This window comes from Aquarana catesbeiana, linkage group LG02 (assembly GCF_042186555.1).
Source record: "Aquarana catesbeiana isolate 2022-GZ linkage group LG02, ASM4218655v1, whole genome shotgun sequence".
In the NCBI taxonomy this organism is placed as follows: Eukaryota; Metazoa; Chordata; class Amphibia; order Anura; family Ranidae; genus Aquarana; species Aquarana catesbeiana.
In genome coordinates this window covers 29,118,225-29,130,098 of record NC_133325.1, presented here as the reverse complement: position 1 = coordinate 29,130,098, position 11,874 = coordinate 29,118,225, and the positions used below count along the sequence as shown (strand labels likewise).

The 11,874-nt window shown below is 45.2% G+C and overlaps 3 protein-coding genes across 3 annotated transcripts; 1 reads left to right on the top strand and 2 right to left on the bottom strand.

Annotated features, from left to right (window-relative positions):
- The first annotated feature begins 203 nt into the window (after positions 1 to 203).
- LOC141129668 (histone H1.5-like) lies at positions 204 to 1,073 on the top strand. The gene has a single exon (XM_073617762.1). It carries the CDS (start codon positions 232 to 234, stop codon positions 898 to 900), a length of 669 nt encoding a protein of 222 aa, XP_073473863.1. The 5' UTR covers positions 204 to 231; the 3' UTR covers positions 901 to 1,073.
- A 1,151-nt stretch (positions 1,074 to 2,224) lies between these two features.
- LOC141126452 (histone H3) lies at positions 2,225 to 2,635 on the bottom strand. Its single transcript, XM_073612393.1, has one exon. The coding sequence runs from the start codon at positions 2,633 to 2,635 to the stop codon at positions 2,225 to 2,227; it is 411 nt and encodes a 136-aa protein (XP_073468494.1).
- A 6,297-nt stretch (positions 2,636 to 8,932) lies between these two features.
- On the bottom strand, positions 8,933 to 9,339 carry LOC141129667 (histone H2A type 1). Its single transcript, XM_073617761.1, has one exon. It carries the CDS (start codon positions 9,337 to 9,339, stop codon positions 8,947 to 8,949), a length of 393 nt encoding a protein of 130 aa, XP_073473862.1. The 3' UTR covers positions 8,933 to 8,946.
- Positions 9,340 to 11,874: the final 2,535 nt, after the last annotated feature.

Genomic DNA, 11,874 nt, shown 5'->3' with positions numbered 1-11,874 from the left:
TTCTATTCCAGAATAAAATCATTTTTCTCTCTGCCCGGAAAACACAACAAGAGAGAGAAGATTCCCCATTACTGAAGTAAGAGTGGGTGGGCGTGTCTAATGTGTAACCAATAGGAGTGCAGACAGCGTGTTGTGTACCAACCAATAGAAATGACGAACTGTACTGTATAAAGGCAGAGCGCTCGGATCATCGTATTATGAACGTTTTGTAAACCTTTCTGAAGAGGAATCATGACGGAGACTGAGAGCGCCCCAGCCGTCGCTCCCCCAGCGGAGCCCGCCGCCAAGAAGAAGCCGGCCAAGAAGGCGGCAGCCGGAGGAGCCAAGAAAGGCAGCAAGAAGCCGTCCGGTCCCAGCGTGTCCGAACTCCTCGTCAAAGCCGTGGCCGCTTCCAAAGAGCGCAGCGGGGTCTCCCTGTCCGCCCTCAAGAAGGTCCTTTCCGCCGGAGGATACGATGTGGACAAGAACAACAGCCGCCTCAAGATCGCCATCAGGGGGCTGGTGACTAAGGGGACCCTCGTCCAGGTCAAAGGACATGGCGCCTCCGGATCCTTCAAGATCAACAAGAAGCAGGAGGACAAGGCGGCAGGCGCCAAGAAAAGCACCAAGAAGCCATCGGCTGCGGCCAAGTCCCCCAAGAAGCCGGCCGCCAAGAAGCCAGCCAAGTCCCCCAAGAAGAAGACCACCACCAAAGCCCCCACTGCAGCCAAGAGCCCCAAGAAGGCCGCCAAGAAACCCGCAAAAAAGCCTGCAGCTGCCAAAGCCAAGAAGGTGACAAAGAGCCCCAAGAAGCCCAAAGCTGCAGCCAAGCCGAAAAAAGTCGCCAAGAGTCCGGCTAAGAAGGCGGCTAAACCCAAGACAGCAGCCAAGCCCAAGAAGGCCGCTCCAAAGAAGAAATAATCCCCACCGGAGAGACCTCCTTTCATCTACACCCCCCAAAGGCTCTTCTCAGAGCCACCCACCTCCTCCTGACAGAGCTCTACATACACACAGCGACCAGGGGGGGCCGCATTAGAAGTCCTCCATACAGAGCAATGTGACCACCTTACACAATCCCCTCTATAGAATACAGCGGGAGATCCGATCACAGGACTCTTCACATGAGATCCGTCATTGATACAAAGGATAGCTTCAGGTATCCCCCCCCCCCCAATATATATATACATATACACTTCTGTGGTGCGGATTGGAGACAATTTTCGCACTGGGAGATCTCCCCAGGGAGGTGGAGTAAGAATGATCAGCGACAAGATCATTGTGTTATGTGGGCAATGTACTCTTTACTAAATAAATATCCAGTTACAGATTTACCATCCCCAGGTCTAGCGGCCCCGATATCACATTCGGAGGGAAACGGATACATTTCAGGTTCCATGTCAGAAATTTCATTGTAGGATACTATAAACGCTCTCATTGGTTGACAGATGAAGCACAGGCTGTTATGATTGGCGGAGTTGGAAATTTTCAAACTGCCCGCCATAATTTCACAGTTTTCCATTATGCAACAATTAGCCCCCCCATCCATGGGCGGTAGAGAATAATGGAACAAAAAAGGGAGTTCCCCGGATTTTTTCACACAATACTGGATGAATTGTTCCTTCTAGTCTCTCCATTTGTGATGGATTGATGTTGGAAATAATTGTATCAATAAATGACAATCTAACACCGCACTCAAAGATAATTCTCTTATTCTCATGAGCCCCCATTGTACAAATATGGTCCCCCCCGGCCAAACATTCATAATCCCTTCAGATAAACCATAAAGTAGAAGAAATGTTCACCGATATAAGGCGGTAGTGTTGAAATAAAATGAGAAAAGGGACTTGGCAGTTTTTTTTCCTAGTCAGCCTTCATATTTCCAGACGGGTCTCTGGAGAGATGAGAAGTGATGGATAGGGAAAGAGGGGGGCGGAGTGTCCCGGGGGGGCCTTGGCTGGACTGACAGGATTATTGTACAAGTGACTTAAGTTCTATCACAGCATGGAGCAGTCCAGAGGAAAAGATTAAAGAAAAATGAGTAGTGTAAAACATAATCGGTATGTAGTGGGTGTAGATGTCTATTGAGGAAGGAGGTGGGGAGATGTGTGGATGTCTTGTAGGGATTTCCCTGTCATGTAGTCGGTGTGATGATGATGGAGTATATAGATCTTTGTATAGGAGGATGTGGTGGCTCTGAAAAGAGCCTTTGTGTTGGGATTAGTAGTAGTTCGGAGTGTGTGTCTCTCTATGCCCTCTCCCCGCGGATGCGGCGTGCCAGCTGGATGTCTTTGGGCATGATGGTGACCCTCTTGGCGTGGATGGCGCAGAGGTTGGTGTCCTCGAAGAGTCCGACGAGGTAAGCCTCAGAGGCCTCCTGCAGAGCCATGACGGCGGAGCTCTGGAAGCGCAGGTCGGTCTTGAAGTCCTGGGCGATCTCTCGGACGAGGCGCTGGAAGGGCAGCTTGCGGATGAGCAGCTCGGTGGATTTCTGGTAGCGGCGGATCTCTCGGAGAGCCACGGTGCCGGGCCTGTAGCGGTGAGGCTTCTTAACTCCGCCGGTGGCCGGGGCGCTCTTGCGGGCGGCTTTGGTGGCCAGCTGCTTGCGGGGAGCTTTGCCTCCGGTGGACTTACGGGCTGTCTGCTTGGTTCTTGCCATGACTGCTCAGTGCTTCGCTGATACAAGGAACGTGAGCTTATGCCGCTCTGCAGTGCTATTTATACACATCCCCAGCCCTCTGATTGGACAATGAGAGCACACTCCTCCTCCTCATTGAAAAGCGCCTTTTTTGTTTTTTTTTTTTTTTCAAATTGCCCGCCTAGATCTGCACGTTCTATTTTTGCAATAAATCGCTATTTTGTTTTCCCAAATCCAAAGTAAAATCTCCGCACATCACACAATACTCGGAGATCTCTGAACTCCTTCAATGTGGACTATTAATTAGAATAGAAAGTGTGAGCGGGGATTCCACACTGAGCAGCTGTTGTCTGTTCTGCCAAATACACAGCACAGGGATCAGGGGGATCCGTCCATGCTCACTTCTTATAGGTCACCGATCACGGTATACATCTGACTTATAAAGAACACTTTTCATGTCCCCTGTAATGGGGATCAGGGGGGGTTGTGGGGGGCTGAGGCTCTCTGCTCTCCGGACTCCATCACATCTATCGTTCCACTCTGCCACCTAGAGGTCATTCCGGGAACATCTCCGCCTTCACTGTCTTCTGTGGACATCTCCACTATAGAGCCCATAGGATGTCTGTCACTGAAATCCTCTCTATGTTATGATGACTAAATGACACAATAAAGGTGGATGGAGGAGTACCCTGAGGTGTCCCTCGTGAGCTTTCGAGGCTGTGGCCGGGAGGGAACGTTGTTTCTCACCTGGAAGACTTTTGGGTGAGAGTGCACACCTTAATGTACTCGGTAACAATGGTTAACATTCCCTAAAAAAAAAGCTCAAATAGGTCTCCTAATTTACAAACCGGTTGACAGCAACCCTAAACATACACAGAATCCTAAATGTTATGTTTTTGGGCAGCTAAAATATCTATAGTTACTGCTTAGAAGACACCTAGGTCGATCTAGAGCAGTGGTCCTCAACCTTGCTAGTGCTGTGACCCCTTGATACAATTTCCCAAGTTGTGGGGACCCCAACAGTAAAATTATTTTTGTAGCGTGGGTGGTCAGCACCCAAGGCAAGACAAGTAATTTGCGCCCCTAATGGACATTCAGCGCTCCCTGAGTTCCTTCCACTCGTACAGTATTGAAACCCCTTATGGTACATTTTAGGACGTGCCACTCTTTCTCTTTGTTTCCCTTTCTTTCTCCATCCTAATTTCTTATTTTTTTTCCCCATTCCTCTCTCTAGCCGTCATTTCTCTTTGTCTTTCTCTCCCTTTTTCTTTGTTCCTCCCCCTCTTTTCCTCTCCCTTCCATGTATTCTCTATTTTTATTCCTTCTCTTACTCCTTGTTGAGGAGTGGGGGGAATGGGATGAGTGGCAGTGCTGGTGGGTAGTTGGGATAAGTGGCAGTGCTGGTGGGGAGTTCTGATCAGCCAACTTAGGTACTTAGGTGCTCTTGATCAAGGTCATCTGCTGATCTGAGAACTGTAGTGGGCACTTTTAATGGCAACCATAATCACAGGTTACTCACTGTGTCTCTGACTTTGTGGTGTCTCGTAACAGTGGCACCTATGTCGAAATCAGGAGATAGGGTCTCCTCCAGCCCCTCCTACTTCACATTCCTCACCAGTCAGCTGACCTCTAGCCTCTAGTCTCTGTCCCCCAGCCATGCCGTGAACTGAATGGGCGGCTGCGAATAGGCTAAGTGGGCAGCCACGGGCTCCAGGGACAGCCCAGCTGGGTAGCCGCAAAAAGGCTGGGAGAGCAGTGCGGGCTTCAGGAACAGCCCAGGATTCGGTGACCCCCTGGCAAATTATCATTCGACCCCTGAGGGGGTCCTGACCCCCAGGTTGAGAACCACTGATCTAGAGGGTCCATGTGTATCCAAACTAAATATCTGGATACAATACAACTGATTTGCGACCATGTTGATTCCTATACTCTATCCTCTAAAATCAAGGCCCATTCCTCCTTATCTGTTCATGTTGCTGTGAACTTCCCATCCAACTGGGCCCTTTCGAGGACTGGAGTGGTTGCTCAATTTTCCATACTTACTGTATTCAAACACTATACATGAACCATTTAGATTTGTTTTGTAAACCCTGTAATAAGTTGTTTTATACCAGGGACCTCACTGGCTGGAAGTGACCCTCAAGAGATTTACAGTTATCGTTGACAATCTTCAATACAAAGGAATAAAAACTATCCCCAAGTGATCAGACTAGTCCAGATGAAGGTGTAAGACTGACACATTGCTTCTGTACGGAGATCTGGGAAGATCGTAATGTTTTCCCTCCTTGCGCACGCATATGTAAACAGTGTTCAAATCACACATGTGAGGTATCCACGCGATCGTCAGAGCGAGAGCAATAATTCTAGTCCTAGACCTCCTCTGTAGCTCTAACCTGGTAACCGTAAAAAAAAAAAAAAAAAAAAAAATTAAAGCGTCGCCTATGGAAATTCATAGCTACCATAGTTTGTCGCCATTCCACGAGTGCGCGCAATTATAAAGCGTGACATGTTTGGTATCTATTTACTCGGCGTAACATAGTCTTTCACATTATACAAAAAAATTGGGGTAACTTTACTGTTTGGATTTTTTAAAATTCATGGAAGTGTCCCTTTTCCAAAAATTTGCGTTTAAAACACCGCTGCACAAATACCGTGTGATATAAAATATTGCAACAATCTCCATTTTATTCTCTAGATTCTCTGCTAAAAAAAAATATATATATATATATATATATATATATATATATATATATATAATATTTGGGGGTTCTAAGTAATTTTCTAACAAAAAATATGGATTTTAACTTGTAAACACCAAATTTCAAAAATAGGCTTAGTCATGAAAGGGTTATATAGTAACTGGAATAGAAAAGTGCAGTGGCGGCACCCCTATTATAATGTATAACCAGGAGGAATGACTGAAAGGGGAACATTAAATACTGCAATTTTGTCATCATTTCTTTATTCAATCCATGGATTAATTCATGGATTCATGAGCCTCGCCTATCCTCTGGAATTCCCTACCCCAATCTGTCAGACTGTCTCCAAATGTATCCACTTTTAGGCAATCCCTAAAAACTTTCCTCTTCAGAGAAGCCTATCCTGCCTCCATCTAACAACTGCACTATTTTCTCCATTAGCTCATCCCCCACAGCTATTACCCTTTTGTATAAGTTGACCCTCCCTCCTAGATTGTAAGCTCTAACGAGCAGGGCTCTCTGATTTCTCCTGTATTGAATTGTATTGTAATTGTACTGTCTGCCCTAATGTTGTAAAGCGCTGCGTAAACTGTCGGCGCTATATAAATCCTGTATAATAATAATAATAATAATTAATTAACCAAGAAATACGTTGGAAATATTAATTTCAGATTGTTTTGTTCTTTGATTGGACTTCAGAATACAGACTCCGCCCTGCTATAGAGATCAATAGGAAGTCTACTGAGCAAGTATTTTCTGGGCTGAAAACATAGAGAGATCTCGGAATACATTTCTTTGGTGTCCTCAAAGGAAGGCAGTATTACTGGATGATGAAGGAAACGCCCACAGCTGTGATTGGTTCAGATTTAAAATTGCTGTTTTCAAAATGTGCCCGCCGGAATTATGTAGATCGTTACAGCTATATATTCATCTCTCTTATACCGCCAAATCCGACACCGAGGAGATGATCGGATGAGACATTTATCGGAGAAATATGATTAACACTGTCATGTCATTAGTCCGGAATGATTAGGAAAGGAATCTGTTTGTTACTGAACCATGAGAAAACACTTCTATATGTTCTCAGAACCCAGGATCTCACCACTGCTACACACAGAATATGATGTTCATGTCACTGACTGATATTGTTTTGTATTTCTTTCTGGACATTTATCAGTTAAGATCGTCCTCATATCACAACCTGGATATGTCTAAAAAGAAATGTGCAATTCATGTTAGTAACCATGACACAGATAAAAATGCACAATGAATGAATAAAGTCAAGATTTCATGTCTGAAGAACCAGATCGGTTTCCCCCTCGGTAACATGCAATCTGCCACATATTTACAAGGTTCTAAGAATGTGAAATTCTCTGCAGAAAACCAACGTGCTGTGGCCCCGCCCCTTTTCCATTAGTCTCCTATCAGGTCCGCTCGGGCTTAAAACAGGGGGGAAAAAACAAGGGGTTATCTGTATATCGTTTTCCTTTTCAGAGTACTATTTTATAAATATGACATTATTATTGACAATAGTATCTAGTGATTGGGGTTTCTGTTATCAGGAGTCCAAAAATGTATATTTTCAGTATAATCTCTGAAGAATACCTAGAAAATCATTAAGAAGCAAGAATAGATTTCACATCTCTAGATGGATTTCTCTTGCCATCATTTTCAAAACAGCAGAATGTTTAGGAGCCTTACAAATGGAAAAACAAATCTATTCTGTGTAATGAATGGGTGTGACTCCGCCTTTTCTCAGGATGGTTTCCATCAGGTCCGCACAGTCTCTATAAAAGGAGGGCGGGCGGGCGAATTAGTCAATTTCAATTCTTCTTAGTAACAGAGAAGAGTCGTCATGTCTGGTCGCGGTAAAGGAGGGAAGGGTCTGGGGAAAGGAGGCGCTAAGCGGCACAGGAAGGTGCTCCGGGACAACATCCAGGGCATCACCAAACCCGCCATCCGACGTTTGGCCCGCAGAGGGGGTGTCAAGCGCATCTCCGGACTCATCTATGAGGAGACCCGCGGAGTGCTCAAAGTCTTCCTGGAGAATGTCATCCGCGATGCCGTCACCTACACCGAGCACGCCAAGAGGAAGACCGTCACCGCCATGGATGTCGTCTATGCTCTCAAACGCCAGGGCCGCACTCTCTACGGATTCGGAGGCTAAACCCTCATAGACCCCCTACTACCCACTTCATCTACACAAAGGCCCTTCTCAGGGCCACCCACCTTCTCATCCAAAGGGCTGTCTATAGATTTCTTCTGTAATGATACATTTTTGCTGTGTGTGTGTGTAAGGAAGTTCCTTTTAGCTAAACATACACCATGCAATCCGATTGTATGATTTCCTTTTAGATGCAACACAACAGATCTGTCTTACAATATCGTTATCTCACTTTTATTATTTTTTCAGGTACGTTGTTCACCAATGAACACCACGTTCCTTAGTCACTAAAAACGAATTGCTGTTGCCTGTGGTTCTCATCTTTTCCACATTTCTGTCACCCGGAGTTATTATTGGGACCCCCCCCCCCCCCAATGTCTGTATGAAAGGGTGGGGGCGGGGCCGCGACAATGTATTCTGCAGAAAATGTCACATATTAGAATCTAAACAGGAAACCGACCTGATTTATCAGACCTGAAAAATGTGTTTTGTGAAATGATTGTACATATTTATCTGGCGGTAGAAGAATAAAAATCGGTCAGTGACGTATGTCATTATCAATGCTTTCTTTTCCGTCATAAAGGAAGATAAACGTTGTGTGTGTAGTAGTGGATTCCGAGCACTTGGAATAAAATAGAACATATAGAAATGTTTTTGTATTTAGTCATTCCCGTCTAACCTCTGGCGGTAGAAAAGGGATGGATTTTTGTCTGTGATCTTCACAATTCTGGCGGGCAAAAATTGAGCTCTTTGCCCCACAACCAGCAGTGTTTTTTTTGGTAGAGAGTCTGCGCTGTCTACTCTGCAGAACAAAAAAATCCCGGACTTTACCATTTCCAGCGTATGTATTACTGTTGGGGAATTAAATTGTGTGAAAAGAAGGGGGTCTAATATTGTGATTGTGAGATGATGGGAACAATCCATAGAATTTCGGCGGGAGATTCCTTTGGATGGTAAAACGTATATTTCCTTGTGGGATGTGAAGAAGGGGATGAGATCTGTGGGCTCCTTTCCAGTTGGGGGGAATGATTTGCGATCATCAGAACTACTAGAAAGGACGGAGGAGAATGAAGTCCCTGTAATGAGATCACATTACTATATCAAATATTTCACCATTTCTTATTACGGACACATTGTTCTCCCGTCCGGATCACATCTTATAGTTTCAGAGGAACCATTTTATGATCAACATATAAAAGAAAATCCTGTCTATTTTTTACAATCAGTTCCCCCGATAACAATGTATGTGTGTCTTTGTATGGAGAGGTATAATGGGGCCGAATCTTCCTACTTTACTACTGACCTGTAAGAAGAATACAAAGGGTTTGCTTTCAGAGTGAACTGTGAATCACATTAGACACATCGGAGACTAGGAAACAATGTATGTCGGGCTCTTTGTATGGAGAGGTGGGTGGCTCTGAAAAGAGCCGTTGTGTTGGGTAATAGAGGTGGAGGAATTGTCGGGATGATTACTTGGATTTGGCGGCCTTGTGGCTCTCGGTCTTCTTGGGCAGCAGCACGGCCTGGATGTTGGGCAGGACTCCTCCCTGGGCGATGGTGACTCCGCCCAGCAGCTTGTTGAGCTCCTCGTCGTTGCGGACAGCCAGCTGGAGGTGTCGGGGGATGATGCGGGTCTTCTTGTTGTCGCGGGCGGCGTTGCCGGCCAGCTCCAGGATCTCAGCCGTCAGATACTCGAGGACGGCGGCCAGATAGACGGGAGCTCCGGCCCCGACCCGCTCGGCATAGTTGCCCTTCCTGAGCAGGCGGTGAACACGACCGACTGGGAACTGCAGACCAGCCCGGGATGATCGGGTCTTGGCCTTAGCCCGAACCTTGCCTCCTTGTTTGCCGCGTCCTGACATTGTCACTGGTTGATCGGGATATTCACTTAAGAATGGTACTCTATAGCCACCCTCCTTCATTTATACACTCAGTGTTCTGACGTCACAAGCTGTGATTGGTAACCTTCGAATCCAGCCAATAGTGTCCTGACTTGTCTCTAAACCAATCTGTAGAGGAGGAAAGAAAGCATGACGTCCTTCCCCATCACATGACTGAATCCTCCAATAGAAGAGTGAGGAGAGGGATGAAGCTCATTTGCATAGGACGCCTATATAAGCAGCACATGAGGGCGGCTCCAGCACATTTTCCCTTCACGGAGCGGAGAAGATATCATTAACTCTTATCATGCCTGAACCAGCCAAGTCAGCCCCGGCGCCCAAGAAGGGCTCCAAGAAAGCCGTGACCAAGAGCCAGAAGAAGGACGGCAAGAAGCGGAGGAAGAGCAGGAAGGAGAGTTATGCCATCTACGTGTACAAGGTGCTCAAGCAGGTGCACCCCGACACCGGCATCTCGTCCAAGGCCATGGGCATCATGAACTCCTTCGTCAATGACATCTTCGAGCGCATCGCCGGCGAAGCTTCCCGCCTGGCTCATTACAACAAGCGCCGCACCATCACCTCCCGGGAGATCCAGACCGCCGTCCGCCTCCTCCTGCCCGGAGAGCTGGCCAAGCACGCCGTCTCCGAGGGCACCAAGGCCGTCACCAAGTACACCAGCGCCAAGTAATCCCCCCATCATCATCATCATCATTACCCCAACACAAGACACAAAGGCTCTTCTAAGAGCCACCCACCATTTCCATCAATGAGCTGTCATCACATTTTATCACAATTCTTAACCCGTTATCAATGAAGAATTAACAGATTATCTATACAATGAGGTTTGTACAATCTGATGGCAAGTTCTTCATTTGAGTATGTATTATAGTGAGAATAAATCCATCCGAATATCAGCTAGTTTATTACATTCCCTTTATTTGTGAATTCTTCACTTATTTCCGTTTAGACCCATCCATTCTAGTCGGCTAGTGGGAACAAACCATCCAATCACATTGTATGTCTTCCCAGATCCCCGTACAGAAGACATGTATTTTTAGAACCACTAGGTGTCAGTGTTGCTCCTCAGACAATACATGGGAGCTTTATACCGTAATCTGAAAGTGGACTTTTCTGTATACAAGGATTACACATATATAATGTCTTGTATACATCATTTTTGACCTACACTTCCGATCTTTTCATTTCATAATCTATTTCTGGTGAATATGTTATCATTTGGTAGTAAGGAAAACTGATAGAAAGGAGCCTCGGCCATCCAATACTCTGCAGAGAATTTCATTTACTTTGTAACTAGAAACCAGCAAAATGTTATCCATGTTTCTAAGAGGGGACAGATCTGATTCTTCAGACATGAAATATTTGTTTTATTCATTCATTATACAAATGTCAATGTCATGATTTCTGCCAGTCCTTTCACCTTTTTATTTATTATTCTAGTTTTACTATATGGGGTGGGGGGGGGGGGAATCTGTAACTGGTACATATCTGATAGAGGTCAGTTCCATGATCCTATACAGATCTAATGATGAAACGTGGAATACTTGATTTCCCATCATCATATAGAAAGGTAGAGATCTATGAGAGAAGTCATCTCACTATCATGTTCTGCATTCGGAGGACTTGAAATAAAAGAGATCATATGGAAATGTTTTACATTATTCAGTGATCTTCAGAATCCATTCTTATTCATTTCAGACGTAAAGCATTGATCATATTTCTCGGATACATGTCTCATCTGAAGATCTCAGTGTCGGATTTGGCGGTCTAATAGGACTGATTATTTGTCTGTAACGTTCTTCACTATTCAAGCGGGAAAATTTTGAAACCAGGAATTTGAAATCTGAGCCAATCAGAGCAGTGGGAGTCTAATAATCCTAATAACAAGGATCTTTAGATGAGGAGTAGGTCGGTCAGATTGGGAGGGGGATGAAGAAACCTTCCTTCTATTCCCATCCTGATTCTCTATGGATTGCGGAGATCATCTCCAATTTCTGGCTGTATACATTCCTCTATTCGTCGCCTTGCACTGCACACACACCCCAGTGTTCTACCAGAAATCACCACAAGGTGGCAGAGCTGAATAAACACTTATGCCGCACTCACACATTGTTACAATCAAAGATCTCCCACAATCTCCCGCCTTACATTGTTACTTTATCTGAAAAGACAAGTTAAAAAAATCGTGGTGTTCTTAACCCACAACACAATGGACGAAAGAAGCAAGAAAACGAAACATTGTATCTACTCTATCAGCCCAGTCAAATCTTTGTCTATTTGTATCTATTTCAATCATCAATAGCAGATCAATGTACAAAGATAAAGCCCTAAGCTGCCTGATAGGTAAATGACACAAATAAACACAAAGTATCAGCTACATACAAATCTGATGACAATATCACCTCGGACAGCACACAGTCCTTTATAGAAAGTAGAGGTAGAACATCGTCCCTAGGGCATTGGACATGTTTATCACCTTTACTAATATCTACATATTTA